At 47.6% G+C, this 16,745-nt stretch overlaps 1 protein-coding gene and 2 long non-coding RNA genes across 3 annotated transcripts in view; 1 reads left to right on the forward strand and 2 right to left on the reverse strand.

Annotated features, from left to right (window-relative positions):
* Positions 1 to 2,180: 2,180 nt before the first annotated feature.
* On the forward strand, positions 2,181 to 13,153 carry LOC310669902. The gene is made up of 4 exons (XR_014507451.1): positions 2,181 to 2,211; positions 3,337 to 3,576; positions 11,849 to 12,100; positions 12,586 to 13,153. It is a non-coding gene; the product is annotated as an uncharacterized lncRNA (long non-coding RNA).
* Positions 6,727 to 8,978, reverse strand: LOC310669899. The gene is made up of 2 exons (XR_014507448.1): positions 8,830 to 8,978; positions 6,727 to 6,947 (listed from the first exon to the last, which is right to left on the reverse strand). It is a non-coding gene; the product is annotated as an uncharacterized lncRNA (long non-coding RNA).
* Positions 6,727 to 16,745, reverse strand: part of LOC310669890 (tigger transposable element-derived protein 1-like) — a 406,885-nt gene continuing 396,866 nt past the window's right edge. The window contains exons 2-3 of the mRNA XM_083424362.1: positions 8,978 to 9,391; positions 6,727 to 8,646 (exon numbers count right to left, since the gene is read on the reverse strand). Coding sequence (XP_083280488.1) covers positions 7,670 to 8,566 — 897 coding nt within the window. The 5' untranslated portion in view covers positions 8,567 to 8,646; positions 8,978 to 9,391 and the 3' untranslated portion in view covers positions 6,727 to 7,669. The remainder of the gene's footprint in view (positions 8,647 to 8,977; positions 9,392 to 16,745) is intronic.

Consider the following 16,745-nt stretch of genomic DNA (forward strand, 5'->3'; position numbering starts at 1 on the left):
GACCATATCCAACACCTCACACAGCAACACACATGAGAACAAGTGACCATGTGGCATCCACATCATTGTCCACCCAAGCAGACATGGAAAAGGAAGTACTTTTTCACCCTGTGCATGGCTAACTATGGAATTTGTTACAAATTGTAGTGATGGCTGCCCAGATTCTGCCAACCTAGCAGTTCGAAAGCATACCAGTGCAAGTAGATAAACAGGTAACACTGTGGCGGAAAGGTAAACAGCGTTTCCGTGCACTCTGGCACTTGTCACGGTCCTCCATGCACCAGTAACGGTTTAGTCATGCTGGCCACATGACCCAGAAAGCTGTCTGTGGACAAACACCGGCTCCCTCGGCCTGAAACAAGATGAGCGCCACAACGCCATAGTCCAGCCTTTGACTGGACTTAACCATCCAGGGGTCCTTTACCTTTTACCTTAAAAAGGGATTAGACAAATTCACAGAGGATAAGGCTACCAATGCTAGCAGCCATAATGGCTGCAAAATAAAACAGGCATAGGATCATAGAGTTGGAAGAGACCACAAGGGCCATCGAGTCCAACCCCCTGCCAAGCAGGAAACACCATCAGAGCACTCCTGATTGCCAGTTGCAGGGGAACAATAGCAGGAGAGAACATATGGTTGGCCTCTGTGGGAAAGAGGATGCTGGGCTAATTAATTAGGCTCACATGGTAGCAGGATTGGCATCTCCAGTGGAGGAGCTTCATGCTCCGGCACCAAGGGGCAGAGAGCAGGTGGGGGTGGGGTTGGCGCGAGCCCCGGGGGCGTGGTCGCCACCCGCAGGGGTGGGGCACATGCCCTGGGGGCGGGGCGTTCCTCCTGCAGGGGTGTGGCGTCCAGCATGGGCGGGGGGGGGGGGCTGCCGTGATGGCACCCCACTGGGATCGCGCTGCCGGGGGCGATGCACTCCCCCCACACTCCTCTTCTTCCCCCAGTGGGAATCTGCTAGCTTTTAATGCAGGTGTGGGGCATCTTTGTCCTTCCAAAGTTGCTAAACCCTTAGTCCCATTTGCCCTAGCAAGCATGGCCAGTGGGGAGGTATGGTAGGCTGCAGTTCAGCAACCTTGGGAGGGCACCAAGATAAAAGAAAGATACTGACGGGTGCATCTGCAACCAGACTGCCTTGCAGAGCTCTTGGAAAGAAGAATGTGGCCCAAGAGCTCAGACTCCATTGCGTTGGACAATTTTCCTGGCTGACTAGTTTGAAAGTTTGAAAGTTAAAGTTTTTAACAGAGGTTCAGGACATATTCGAAGCTGTGATCTGTAGCATTCCCATAAGTGAAAGCAGACTTTTAAAAGAGAAACATAATGCAAACCTCCAATTAGATCAAGTGCTCAACTGCCTACTCTAGATGAGGTTGCACTTTCCCTGAAGGAGCAGGTTTGCAGTTTGGGGGTGCTTCTGAATGCAACTGTCACTGGAGCTACAAGTGCCTTCCCCCAACTATGATTGGTTTGACAGGAATGGCCATTCATAGATTTATAGAATCCAGATCAGGAAAACCTTGGCACCGGAGTTCCTTATCTTTAAACCAGATTTGTGTGGCATCGAAAAGGCCTCTGTAAAGGGCTAATTACAAAAACTGCAGAACTCTGTGATGTCGTACACTCTGTGTCCGTTATAGAGTTATGGCGGTTAGCGGAACAGTCTCAGCTGACCAGCAGATATGTTCCGTTGTGCTGCTGTCTGCCTCAGAGTTAGATTCAGGTGGAAAGCCGTGTTGATCTGTCAAAGTCATAATAAATAACAAGATGGAAGATGGAAAAATCTTTTTTAATAATTCCAGTGGCACCTTTAAAAAGGTAAAGGTACCCCTGCCCGTACGGGCCAGTCTTGACAGACTCTAGGGTTGTGCGCCCATCTCACTCAAGAGGCCAGGGGCCAGCGCTGTCCGAAGACACTTCCGGGTCACGTGGCCAGCGTGACATCGCTGCTCTGGCGAGCCAGAGCCGCACACGGAAACGCCGTTTACCTTCCCGCTAGTAAGCGGTCCCTATTTATCTTCTTGCACCTGAGAGTGCTTTCGAACAGCTAGGTTGGCAGGCGTTGGGACCGAACAACGGGAGCGCACCCCGCCGTGGGGATTCAAACCGCCGACCTCTTGATCGGCAAGCCCTAGGCGCTGAGGCTTTAACCCACAGCGCCACCCGCATCCCAGATCAACTTTAAGATCAACTAAACATAAGCTTTCAAGGTATGAGCTTTCATGTTTAATCAAATTAGATGTTAAATGTTAGGATGTTAGATGTTCTAGCAAATTAAGTATCATCTACCTACATTGTGAGGGACGCGGGTGGCGCTGTGGGTTAAACCACAGAGCTTGGGGCTTGCCGATCAGAAGGTCAGCAGTTTGAATCCCCGCGACGGGGTGAGCTCCCATTGCTCGGTCCCTGCTCCTGCCAACCTAGCAGTTCGAAAGCACAAAGTGCAAGTAGATAAATAGGTACCGCTTTGGCGGGAAGGTAAACGGCGTTTCCGTGCGCTGCTCTGGTTCGCCAGAAGCGGCTTAGTCATGCTGGCCACATGACCCAGAAGCTGTACGCCGGCTCCCTCGGCCAATAAAGCGAGATGAGCGCTGCAACCCCAGAGTTGGCCATGACTGGACCTAATGGTCAGGGGTCCCTTTACCTTTACCTACATTGTATAGTTTAATCTACAAGTGCAAGTAAACTAAGTAATAGTCGTATGTTATTTGAACTTTAAAAGAGAGTGACTTGCATAGTTTTTATAGGAGAGAAAAGAGAACTAATGAAAGAGTCAAAGGACCCAGGGCTGTCTTCCACATACCCTGGCAAATGGGAACTACAGTGTAATTCCCAGAATTTGGACTGGACGCAGCTTTCAAATAGAGGGCTGTCCTCTGTAAAACGGGGAGCATGACCACTCTGCACAGGTTCCCCACCTGAGTTTTAAAGGACAACATATCTGATAATCATCAAGCTCTGTCCACACACAATAACATGGTACAAGAATAAACACTGAAGACAGCACTACACATTACACACACATGACTTATTCAATTTGTTTTTGAACAACTGCTTTTATGCAGCCTCTCATAACAGAAGTTCTCTGGATGTTGCACAAAGCAACCCTCCCAATCAAAGTATATAAAACAATAGAAATGACAACTAAATTAATTTTTTAAAAACTGAAACAAATAAAAAGCTGTGGATTAGATCAAACTAGGTTATATAGCAGACCTGCTGAAAATAGTGGGCTTATTCTGAGCACAGCTAATGTTGGATAGCACCCTAGCATCTTTTCTGCATTTCTTTAGGGTTATTTAAAAACTTATCTTTATTTTGAAATTGCCTCTTAGGAGAAAAGCTGTAACCCAGTGAGCTTCAGGGTCAAACTGACAAAACCATGAAAAGTGTACAGCAAAACTTTGTGTTCCCTGAAGACTACTGCGCTCATAAGAACAAGATAACATCCAACGCACAGCTGTGTCAAATGGAAGCTTTCAGTGAAGAATTAGACATAACATCCTCATTGGTGCAATAATAATATAGGAAAATTCCTGCATGTTAATATCCAAGTTTGGGGCAAGTATTCTTTGGTGAGAGAACCCCAGCAGAGATTTAAAGTCACAAAATAGTGTTATAGACAGTATAAACCTAGAAATTAATAAATGCTAGGATTTTGGTTATTTGTGGTATAAAGGGACAACACAAGCTGCAGAGAAATTCCTGGGCTGGCTTATGCAAACCAACCTGGCTGGCTGGAGGAAGAGCAGACCTGTTAGCATTACAAAAATGTGTTGATAGGCCATAGAAGGATCCTTTGGCCTGGGGAGTCAGATGCCACAAAAGTTCCCAGGGTAACTGTGTGTTTGAGGGCACAGGAAAAGGGAGTTTGAAGCAAATGCTTCTAGGCAGAAGGAGGAGGAGGCAGCAAGGCTGGGAAACAGCCTGAAGGTTACTTATGCTGCTGCTGGTTCTGGAAATGTGCATGCTTTACGATCTAGACTTCCTCCATGCAAACCTCTTCACCTGCTGAGCTTCTCAGGTAGACTAGGGGACAGCAGAAGCTTGATTACCTAGTTCCTCCCAAAGTAAGGGGAAGTGGACATCTAAGCCTGGCAGAACAGCTTAGTCTGTGCTATTTCCCTCTTCCTGCATTAATTAGAAAGCAGGTTAGTTATATGAAGCTGGTTTTCCAATAATCCGCACAAACTTTCTCCTTAAAAGGATACCATAGCCCCTTGCCTCTGGAGCAGAGCCTCAGATAATGGCCTGGGCAGGTTCTTTTGGGAGCAGAATTCAGATAAAGGAAAAAAAACGGTAAAAGGTAAAGGACCCTAAGACGGTTAAGTCCAGTTAAAGGTGACTATGGGGTGCGGCGCTTATCTCGCTTTTCAAGACAAGGGAGCTGGCGTTTGCCCACAGACAGCTTTCCGGGTCATGTGGCCAGCATGACTAAACCGCTTTTGATGCAAGGGGACACCGTGACAGAAACCAGAGCACATGGAAATGCCGTTTGCCTCCCCGCTGCAGATTTATCTGGTGTGATTTGGAACTGTCCCAGAAGCTGGGACAGAGCAATGGGAGCTCACCCCATTGCACAAATTCGAACCGCCAACCTTCCAATCGGCAAGATACCCGATATATGGATACCTGGGGCTAAGGAATCTATAGTTTGTGCAGCACAAGGAAAGGCAGAATCCTAAAAGGGAGCTTCCTTATAAGAAGGTCCTCTTCGCCATCGGTAGGCTTGTCGAAATGAGCTCTAACCCATGTCTGGTCCGATTCAGAATCAGTTTTCTGCCCCCGGCACGCTAGCTGTCTCAGCAATTGTTTCATTGCCCTCAGCTCTGGGGAAAATCGTGGGGCTGTCTGGACTCCATGCAGTCGGAGAGGGCGCTTCAGAGCCAGCCCTGGTTAACTCCGCATTCCAGCAGGCCACCAGGGAATCATCTGAAAGGCCATCAACATGGGATAAAACACCCCCAACTCCTTTTTGGAAACCATTTATATCCATGAAGTGGCGGGGGCAGACCATCCAAATCGGTCCCACCTCCCTGCAGAATGGAAGGGTTGTGGAGAAGTCCAGTTGCATCAGGAAGTGATCCGACCATGGCACCTCTTTTGTTTCCTTTTACTTAGTGTTGAATCACCCACATCCACAGAGGTGAACACCAGGTCTAAGGCATGTCCGCGACTATGAGTTGGGCCAAACTTATTCAGGGACAACCCCATGAAGGCCATGCTTTCCACGAAGTCCTGAGTGCCCCTTATAAAGTCATGTCGGCATAGATGTTAAAATCCCCTAGGACAGGGATGTCCAACCAGTCAACCACAATCAACAGATTGATCCCCTCTTGATAGAAGTTGACCGCAGGCTCTATTTCCTCCGCAGGGGGGATTGAGGCCTGGCCCTGCCCCCTCACTCTGTCCATTATTTGCACACAATTTCAAGAACGGAAGACGGCGGGATTAAGCATGTTCTCCTTCATAGAGAGCACGTGTTGCGGTGGGATCTGAACAGGCCACCCCTCTGTTGCTGGGCGGGTTAGTACGGATGACCATCCGCAGTGATTGGGTGGTTGGGTTACTGGGCAAATTTTGGTGTTGTCATTTAGGGGGATGGACCAAAGGTTATAAAATCAAGTCACACCGCATTGACTGGGCTCTTTTGCTGCGTGCATCGGATCACCTGGAGCACTTGGACCGTCTGGAGGACAGTGGAGCGGTCTGGTTACATTTCTTTATTTCCTCCTTTTTAATCCTCTCTAGTTCCTTAATTAATTTAATTCCCCTTTTCCCCCGTTTGATTTCCCACCCCATCCCTTACCCTGCCCTTTGAGAAGATTCCCCCTGTATCTGTGAGCACTGCCTGTATGTAATCCTCCTTGTCTTGCCTTTCCCAATAGGAAGAGAGCCCCCATTAGGGCCTTTCTTTTGCAAAAAAGTTTTCCCCATTTTGCCAGTTTGCTAATTGTGGGGCTAGTCAGGGCTGTTCCCAGCTTAGCTGGAATCACTTTCGTTTATAGTATCCCCAAAGGTTGGCTTTATTTTGGGTGCGTGCACTGCTGTTTGCTGAATTTTAATCTAGACTTGGGCGGGAGCACTATTTTGAGCTTCCTTTAATATTGCAAAGAGACAAATATTCTTAGGAGCAGAAGCAGGTAGGCCTTCACGGCCTGCACATATCATTCAAGCCTAAGCCTAAACTACAGTTAGCAGTACAGTAAGTTGTTAAGTCTCTGTAACACGTGACTCATTCTCTCTATAAGAATGTATCTGCTTGCAGGCTCAGTTGTTGCTAATGTATATCTGAGGCAGACAGAGGGAGCCAGAGGCTCTCTGTGCCTCCAATGATTATGAGCACTCTGTGTATGCTCTTGAACTATGGTGCTTCTGAATAAGTTTATTTTCTTCTAGTTTGTTTTGCTCTGATAGTGGCAACCACCATTTTAAAGACGAGCCATTGTGGTATGTGGCTAGAGTGCAGGACTAGGACCTGGGAGACAGGGTTCATATCCCCCACTTAGCCATTGTTATAACAAAACAAAACAAAACAAAACAAAACAAAACAAGCTTCTCCTTTTGGACTACGGTGGTACCTCTGGCTACGTACAGTGGTGCCTCGCAAGACGAAATTAATTCGTTCTGCGAGTTTCGTCTTGCGAAGCACGGTTTCCCATAGGAATGCATTGAAAATCAATTAATGCGTTCCTATGGTCAAAAAAAGTCCAAACAAAGCCAAATTTGGTACAAGAAGAGTTTATTAAATGCTCTTTAAAGTCACACATACTGTAAAGAGCATTTCAAAAATTGAAGGAACAATAATTTAACTTTCTAAACATGACAGAAAAGCATTTAACAATCACCAAAGTGTACTGTACATTTTCTAAGACTCTGGGGGACAACTCGAAGAAGGTTCCTCTTCTACTCTTTGCTTCTTGCTGAAGAACCTGTCCATGGTCTGCTGCTTCATCCGCCTTTTCAGCACCTCCCTGAAAGACGACATGACCCTCGTGTCAAAACTGTTCGCAAGGTCACGGGTCAGGTCCTTGTCATGGTGGTGCTGCTGTGCAAAAGCCTGCACATCCTTCCACTTGAGACAAATGTCCCTCAGTTCTTTGGAGGACAGCCGTTCCTCAGTTGCTTCCTCCTCTTGCAGGGAGGCCTGCTCCTGCACAGCCTCTGCCTGCAGTTCAACAAGCTCCTGGGTGGTCAGCTTGTGGTCATGCTCCTCCACCAGCTCGCTGACGTCCTCCTCTGTGACCTCCAGGCCCATGGTCCTCCTCAAGGAAACAATGTCCTGCACCACTGTTGACTCTGGTGCATCAGAGTCACTTGGTACCACACAGTCCGGCCACAGGCTGCGCCAAGCGCAATTCAGATTCCTCTGGCTGATCCCGTTCCAGGCCGTGGTGATCATCTTCAAGTAGGTGACGATGTTGAAGTGGTCCTTCCAGAATTCCCGCAGGATGATGTTGGTGCAATCAGTCACCTCAAAGCATCGCCTGAAAAGCTCCTTGGTGTACAGTTTTTTGAAATTGGCGATGACCTGCTGATCCATTGGCTGGAGCAGTGGTGTGGTGTTAGGCGGCAGGAACATGATGTTGATGAAGCTGAACTCCTCCAACAAGTTCTCCTCAAGGTCTTTAGGATGAGCAGGAGCATTGTCCATCAGAAGCAAAGCCTTCAGCGGCAGGTCGTTGTCCAGCAGGTACTGTTTGACAGCAGGGCCAAAGCAAGATTGACCCAGTCCACAAACAGCACACGTGTGACCCAAGCCTTACTGTTGGATCGCCACATGACACTCAGCTGCTCCTTGTCGACCTTGTGTCTCTTGAAGGCCCGTGGGTTCTCCGAGTGGTACACCAGCAGGGGCTTGATCTTCAGGTCGCCGCTTGCGTTGGCACAGAAGAGCAGGGTCAGACGGTCCTTCATGGGCTTGTGGCCAGGCAACATGGCCTCCTCCTGGGTGATGAAAGTCCTTTTGGGCATCCTCTTCCAAAACAGCCCGGTCTCGTCGCAGTTGAAGACCTGCTGTGGAACGTAGCCCTCCGTCTTCACAACCTCCAGGAACTCCGCTGCAAAGTCTTCAGCCGCAGGAACATCAGAACTGGCAGCCTCTCCATGCCTGACCACGCTGTGGATTCCAGATCTTGTCTTGAACCAGTCAAACCAGCCTCTGCTTGCCTTGAAGACTTCTGGCTCGCTTGAGGTTCCTGGCTGTTGCCGGACGAGGTCTGCGTGCAAGGCCTTGGCCTTCTCACAAATGGCGGCCTCAGTCACTATGTCCCCTGCACGCTGCTTCTCTTCTGCCCAGATGAGCAGCAACTTCTCCACCTCCTCCAGAACAGCTGGGCGGTTCTTCACAATCCTGGTGACTCCCTTGGCTACGTCAGTCGCAAGGATCTTCTCCCTCATCTTCAGGATGGTCCTGATGGTGGATGGATTCCTCCCGTACTCCCTGGCGAGGTCTGTCACACGCATTCCACCGTCGTGCTTCCGGATGATCTCCTTCTTCATTTCCAGTGTAACCTTCTCCTTCTTCTCGCCAGCCTCTGCAGCAGCAGTCTTCTTGGGCCCCATGGCAGCACAGCTCCTACTTTCGTAAACCCAAAAAAGAAAAAATCAGTGCTTCACATCAAAAAAATTCAAAAGCACCAAACCTCCCAGAAAACAATTCCCTGACCCCCCCCCCAGCCACGCACCACACAGAAATCCAAACCCAGATTTTTTTTTTTTTTAACAAAGGCAGAGTGCCCCAATGGTCACAGAAAATCATAAAAATGCAGGGGGAAAACCCACAAGCTTCCAGATTCTTGCAAACCCCTTCTCAACAATTCCCTGACCCCCCCCAGCCACCCACCACACAGAAATCCAAACCCAGAAATTTGTTTTTTAAACAAAGGGAGAGTGCCCCAATGGTCACAAAAAAATCATAAAAATGCAGAAAAAACCCCACAAGCTTCCAGATTCTTGCAAACCCCTCCCCAACACCAAGTCCTTGAATTCCAAACACCCCAACCCAAAATCCAACCCCCCCTCCCAAAGTTTTAAAAGTTTAACTTACCAAATGGCTGCAAAAGAAGTTCTGGAAAAGCTTCAAAAATCACCGAAGTCTTCAAAAATCTCAAAAAAGGCTACCACACCGCATGCTATGAGTTGCTCTTCGAAGTCAAGTCGCAACTGCACCTCTTCAAGCAATGCACCCTGGGTATTAACGGTTTTAAGAAAAAGGAAACAAACTTGCAAGACGTTTTCGTCTTGCGAAGCAAGCCCATAGGGAAATTCGTCTTGTGAAGCAACTCAAAAAACGAAAAACCCTTTCGTCTTGTGAGTTTTTCGTCTTGCAAGGCATTCGTCTTGCGGGGTACCACTGTACTTAATTCGTTCCAGAGGTCCATTCTTAACCTGAAACTGTTCTTAACCTGAAGCACCACTTTAGCTAATGGGGCCTCCCGCTGCTGCTGTGCTGCTGCCGCACGATTTCTGTTCTCATCCTGAAGCAAATTTCTGGGTTAGCAGAGTCTGTAACCTGAAGCGTATGTAACCTGAGGTACCACTGTATTCTGTTGCTGGGTAAAGGTAAAGGGACCCCTGACCTTTAGGGCCAGTTGTAACTGACTCTGGGGTTGTGGCGCTCATCTCGCTTTATTGGTCGAGGGAGCCGGCGTACAGCATCCGGGTCATGTGGCCAGCATGACTAAGCCGCTTCTGGTGAACCAGAGCAGCGTACAGAAACGCCGTTTACCTTCCCGCCAGAGTGGTACCTATTTATCTACTTGCACTTTGACATGCTTTTGAACTGCTAGGTTGGCAGGAGCAGGGACCGAGCAACGGGATCTCACTCCATTGCGGGAATTCGAACCGCCGACCTTCTGATCGGCAAGTCCTAGGCTCTGTGGTTTAACCCACAGCGCCACCTGCATTATTGGGTAGTTCGGCCCATTAGTGATATTGCTCCCAAAAAAGAACTTTGAGTTTTCCCCATTGTAGTGGCAGCACACATCTGGACTTAGGAGTTAAGGGACCATTGGGTCTGTCTTGGTCTGATAACCAGGCAGTGGTGAGCGTCCTGGCAAAACGGTTCTCATGCTCCGGCTGAGTCTCCACCCCTTTTATGTGCTTTCCAGCTGCACTGCTTATGGTTTAATATTGTGTTTCTGCTCTCTTTATTATGGGATCATCTAATGTTTTCACTGACGCTCCATCCCGTTTTTTCAGTTGGAGAGCTTCAGATCCTGGGCGCTGGACGCCCAGCTATAGCCGGATTTTTCTGGAGCTCCTGTGGCACATTGGCAACAATTAATAATTACGGGGAGTAGTAGCTTACGTTTCCCCTTCTGCTTTTAGGTCTTATGAGAAGGCCTGGACTGATTTCTTAGCGTTTAGCTGGCAGTCCTCGGCCATTCAGAGGAACTTGCCCCCATCCTCTGAGCAGGTCCTGCAGTACTTGGCCCAGCTGCTGCAGATCGGATGCACTGCTAAGGCTATCAGAATTCAGTCCGCTGTAATGTCTGTGCTATGTACTGAGTTGAATAGGATCCAAAATGCATCAGTCTGATTGGTCCTAGAACAATAGGATCCAAAATGCAGCAGTCTGATTGGTCCTAGAACAATAGGATTCAGAATGCAGCAGTCTGATTGGTCCTAGAACAATGCAGCAATGTGATTGGTCTGCAGGAGCCACCCAATCCAGCTCCAGATGGAAGTGAATCCACAACCTGATTGGCCTACAGGAGAATTCCGGAATTAGCCAATCACATGCAGCCCACTGTGTAAATAATATATATAAAGCAGATACAGTGGTGCCCCGCAAGACGAAATTAATTCGTTCTGCGAGTTTTTTCGTTCTACGAGTTTTTTCGTCTTGCGAAGAACCAATGCGTATTGACGGTTTCCCATAGGAATGCATTGGCGGTTTTTAAAAAAAAGGCGCAAGACGTTTCGTCTTGCGAAGCAAGCCCATAGGGAAATCCGTCTTGCGAAGCACCTCAGAAAATGGAAAACTCTTTCGTCTTATGAGTTTTTCCGTCTTCCGAGGCATTCATCTTGCGGGGCACCATTGTACTTTGAGGGGGCATTCATTCCTCCTCACCACTATGAGCTGAATAAAGAGCATGAAATCCACTCTCGACTCTGAGTATATTTCAGTCTGCTATAGTAAAGCTTTAATTTTTCAGAGACCCTTGAAAAAAGGGTTGTGCGCAGGGCCTTGGAAGGTTGGAATAGGCTCCAACCTTCACAGGACAGCAGGCAGGAAGCCAGTCAATTTTTGACCTATGCAGTATCCACAACAAGTTAAGACTTGTCTGCTGGTTCAAGATCAAGGCGAGACTTCTTTCAGTAGTCCATTGCAATTTTGGTGTACTGAGGGTTGGGGAAATTGTGTTGGAACCAGCACGAGGCTGAGAGTCTGGAGGCTTATTTCCTCAGGACTTTCCCTTATCTGCTTTGGAGCTTGTCATTAGTGTCTGGAGTTCTAAGTCAGACCTAGTGGGCAGGGTTGCCACCATCAGGCTTCCAGTCACGGGTGAGGCGGGCCCTTGCCCTGTTATTGGATACCAGAAATATTTGGCTTTTCGTTCCCCCTGGGGGCTGGCTTGATCCTAGTGCATGAAAATGGGTTCCCGTTAGACACGCATCTAATTGCTCACGTTGTGTGCCTGTTATTGCAGCCTGCGGCTTGCCTACTGCTGAACACGCCTCATTCCTTCCAAATAGGTGCAAAGGCTGCACACTGGGGCCTGTCAGTAGACAGGATTGTGCATACGGGTCATCGGAAGTCTGACGCTGACAAAGGTTACGTCAGGAAGCATCATCAATGATGCCAGTGCTGATGCCTGTCTGTTATTTCCTTTTTTATAGGAGCAGCTGTGCGCATTTGGATTGTCGGCCACAGCATCATGCACTGAGCTGGCAAGCATGCTGACGAGCCTGGACTGGGGGCACCATCTCGGCCTTCCTGCCCATGTGAATGTATCCCGGATGTTCAGATGGGGAATGCTTTGGGAGGAGTTCCTTCTTTGGTGTGGTTGAGTGTGACCTATGTAGGTCCTCCCGCAGTGCATGCGGTGCAGCAGGGCGAAAATGATTTGCTGTCTTCCCCTGGCATTTACCGTATTTTTTGCCCTATAGGACGCACCGGCCCATAGGACGCACCTAGTTTTTTTGGGGGGGGGGGAATAAAGGGGGGGAAAATATTTTTCCCCCAGCCATGGGGGAAACCTAAGCTTTTAAAAACATACCTACCGTAGTTTTTAGAAGAGAAAAGGATATCTGCCCGAAGCGCAGGACGCACTGCTTCAGCGCGCCCTGCGCTCCGGGCAGGAGGCTGCAGATATCTTTCCGAAACGCAGGGCGCTCTGCTTCAGCGCACCCCGTGCTCCGGGAAGCAGGCTGCTATCTGCAGCCTAGGGAGCCCTGCGGGAACTCCCGTGGGCTCCTCAGGCTTGCTGATAGCTTCCTGAAGCCTGGAGAGCAAGAGGGGTCTCGCTCTCCAAGCTTCAGCGAAAGCCTGCATTCGCCCCATAGGACGCACACACATTTCCCCTTCATTTTTGGAGGGGCAAAAGTGCGTCCTATAGGGCGAAAAATATGGTAAGTTTGAGTCCCACATGCATGAGGACTTGGATGAGTTGATGGCAGCTCTCCCTGGACTCAAAATATTTTGGTCGCAATTGCTTCAGCGACATGCGTGGTGTGGTAGCCACCTGCCACCGAGAGGGCCAGAAAGCGTGTGGATAGAGCAGTGTCCATGAAGGTCCTTGCCTTGGGAGGTGTGATTGTCTGCCTATGCAGTGCAGGAAGCACACTAAGAGTGCTGTGGCTAAGAGGGTTTATTCCTGGGGTGTGTGTGCTTAATTTTGCACCCTGACATTAACACCAAGCTTCTTCTTTTTACAGGGATGATGGAGTGCACCTCTCTCCAGCCGGTTATGACATTTGGTTTACTGCCATGTAGTTGGGGTTGAGGAATTGGGTGCAGTTCTGAGTAGTTTGGCGGTGAGCGTGAGGGCTCAATTGGCGGTTAGGCATTGGTTAAAAAATTGGTTGGTGGAGGGGCAAGTGCTTGCCCCTCCAATGCTGCTGCAGAAAGGGAATTCCGTTAAAGGATTCCAGGGGCTTGCCATTCTTTTGTCGGTACCCCTGAATGGGGCTTAGGGCCGCGCAAGCCCCCGGGAGCATGCGGGGATGGGGGTGGGAATGAGGGTCTGGTGCCCAGGAGCATGCGGGGGGGGGGGGGGAATAAGGGTCTGGTGCCCGGCTCCATGCTCTCCCCATTATTGTTTTCCCTCACTGGCTTTCGCTGGAATCCGGAAGTCAGTTCTGTCCCTAGACGTGGGGACAGATAGTCATAACCAATGCCTAAGCAACCACTCACATTTATGTATTTTAATAAAGTTGTGGTCAAAATTATGCCAAAAACCTTAAACAAAAATTACGTGTGAATTGTGAATTATTTAGGGCTGGCTTGGGGAACCTCGGCATGCAACTTCTTGTTTAGCGATCCATGTTGCGTTCCCCCCCAAAAGTGGCAGAAGTATTTGCTCGCCCCCCCTACAAAAAGCTCAAAAACTTTGGGTGTCCCTGCCCCCAAATGGGTAGATCGGTGGTAGTTTTTTTCCCCTGGGAGTAGATTGCAGTCTCTTGGAAGTTGGATGTTCCTGCCCTAGGACAACCAAACTAGGTGTCTCCAGGAGAACATCTGCCACGACCTGAAGCAGCTTGGGCAGGGAATCCTTGGTGCAGCAGGGAAGTCAGTACCCCAAAAGGAATCCTGTACTGCCCCTATTGCCCAGCGTCCAGAACATGCACTCGGAAAACTGGGTCTTTCCAATAGGGTGCCTGGTGCAAGCTACCAACTTCCTAAAAATAACTGCAACACCCCCCTCTCCTCCCATATGATCTCGGTTGCTGTGTGTAAGAGAAACCTGGCAAGAACAGGCCCATCTGCTTCATCCAGCCAAGTTGCTGTTACACATGCCAGGTCAAGTCCTATATCCATGATCAAGTCGTGGATGACAGCGGTCTTGTGAATCATTGACCTGGCATTTGCACAGCAGCACTCTAAGGTCATGTGGGTCTCCCTTGTTGGTTCCAGTATCTTTCTGGTCAAGACCAGACCCAGAGGCAAGGATAGTCTTCAAACAATCACTAAACCTGCCTCCTTGGTAATGTCATGATGTGGTCTTAGCGTAACTCCTCCTCCTACCCGTGATCACTGAGATCGGGTGTCTCGGTGCATCCCCTCTGTGGAACCTGCCCCAGCCATTCATTATACCATTTCCACTCCTTTATAATAAGTTTGTTATCCTGATTTCTTATTCTTCTGGTAAGTTTCACCATTTTTGCATAGTCCATACGTTTTTGTAACCAATCTTTCGTTCATTCCTTTCCATTTTTGGGCAAATAACATTCTTGCACCTGTGGTTTCATACATAAATAAATTTCTATACTATCTATACTGTACCTATAATTCCCAAAAGAAAAGCTTCTGTTTTTTTAAAAGAAATGTTAACTTAAACATCTTTTTCCATTCATTATATATCGTTTCCCAGTACGTTTTTACCTTATTGCAAGATGACCACATATGATAAAAGGCGCCTTCTTTACGTTTCCAACACTTGTTTGATTTTGATTTATACATTTTTGCCAATCTAGTAGGTGTTAGATTCCATCTATATAACATTTTCATAGAGTTTCCCCTCACACTATAATGTGCAGTAAATTTCATATCCATATTCCACAGTCGCTTCCATGCATCCATATCAGTGTTATGACCCATATCAATTGTCCAATGTATTGTTGAAGATTATACCATATTGGCACCAATATAAGCTGCACCCGAATATAAGCCACACCTTTAAAATGAGGGGGGGCGGAGAAAAAATACTCAAATATAAGCTGCTCTATTCCTCACTGCTCCTGGCTGCATACTGGGCGGGGTGGGGGGAGCTGTGCTGCATTGCCAGCGGTCTTTTCCCTTCCTCGCTCTCTCCCTTCCCGGCCTTGGGGGAGAGGACGGGGGACTACGCGGGCAGGGGGGGGGGGCGCTGCTTTGCTTCTGGAGCTGCTTGCCCCATGCTCCTGGCTGCATACCATAAGGTCGCTAATATAAGCTGCATGATTGGAAAGAGACCTGCTGGAATGTAAAGTTAAAATGTTGTTCAAAACGTATAAGATATTATTGGAATGGGAAACAAAGGATGAACAAGTACTGTATTGGCCTGAATACAGTGGAGCCTCGCAAGACGAAAAGAATCCGTTCCGGGAGTCTCTTCGTCTAGCGGTTTTTTCGTCTTGCGAAGCAACCCTATTAGCGGATTAGCGCTATTAGCGGTTTAGCGGCTATTAGCGGCTGTTAAAGGCTTAAGGGATTAGCGGATTAGCTGCTAAAAGGCTGTTAGCAGCTTAGTGCCTTAGAAAATGGGGGTGGGGAGCGGAAAAAAATCGCAAGATATTTTCGTCTTGCGAAGCAAGCCCATAGAGAAATTCGTCCTGCGAAGCGCATTGAAAAACGGAAAACCCTTTCGTCTAGCGGGTTTTCCGTCTTGCGAGGCATTCGTCTTGCGGGGCACCACTGTATAAGCCTCACCTTTTCTCCAAATTCCAACCGTGAAAAGTTAAAAGTGAGGCTTATATTCGCGACCTTATGGCATGCAAGCCCAGGAGCTGCAAATGTATTTTTGCCATGAGTTGAAGCCATCCATATTGCTAATCACCGTTATTGATTGAAAGAGAAATAACATTTTGGGTAATACATTTGTTGTTATAGTTGACGCTCTTCCCACCAATGAAGGTTTCATCCTGCCCCATACTTGCAAATTTCTTTTAATATCTTCACAAGTTTTTAAATAATCTTTGAACAAGTTTGTATTATTTTCTGTTAACCATACACCTAAATATTTAATATTTCTTTCAATCTTTAAGCCCGATACATCTTGTTATTTATTTTTACTCCCACCATTCATATTTTTGATCAAGAGTTTGGTTTGGTGTTTATTTGTTTTAAGTCCTGCTACTTCACCAAATGGCTGAATATCAGTTCAAATTTTGCAGATCCACAAAGGATGCATCTGCACACTATACTAAAACAATCAGCCTGCCATGGAGATCTGAAGGCAGCCCTGGATCAGGTGGTTTTTAATGTCTGAGGTTTTACTATGTTTTTATATATACTGTAAACCGCCCAGATTGACTGGGGAATCCCAGTCAAATGGGTGTGGTATAAATAATAAAAGTAGTAGTGGTGGTATTAGTATATTATCTTCATTCCTGAAAGGATTCCTCCAGTGAGAAAATTACACAGGCAAACTTGATAGAAAGCACAGAGCAGGACTCTGACAAAGGATTATTTTATTGCTGAGAGATAATAATAATAAGAATAAAAAAAATTATTTATACCCCACCCTCCCCAGCCAAGGCCGAGCTCAGGGCGGCTTACAAGCAATAATAAAAACAAGTTGAATGATTACAACTTAAAAACAAAATTAAAATACAATATTAAAATATTGAAACATTAAAATATTAAAATGTAGCCTCATTGCAGGAGGAGAAAAGAAAAGAAAAAAAGAAAAAGAGGGAGGGAATCAAATTGGCTCCAAGCTAAAGGCCAGGCGGAACAACTCTGTGATGTACTTCAAGGACCAATTAATCCGGCTGTGTGCAGTCTTTGATACTGGTGTCCCAGAAAAGATACACATAACAGGGAAAGACTTCTTTGATTCTACAGGGAACTGGGACTGGTCTATCCATGAGGCAA

This window comes from Podarcis tiliguerta (genome assembly GCF_965153285.1).
Source record: "Podarcis tiliguerta genome assembly, chromosome: Z".
NCBI lineage: Eukaryota > Metazoa > Chordata > Lepidosauria > Squamata > Lacertidae > Podarcis > Podarcis tiliguerta.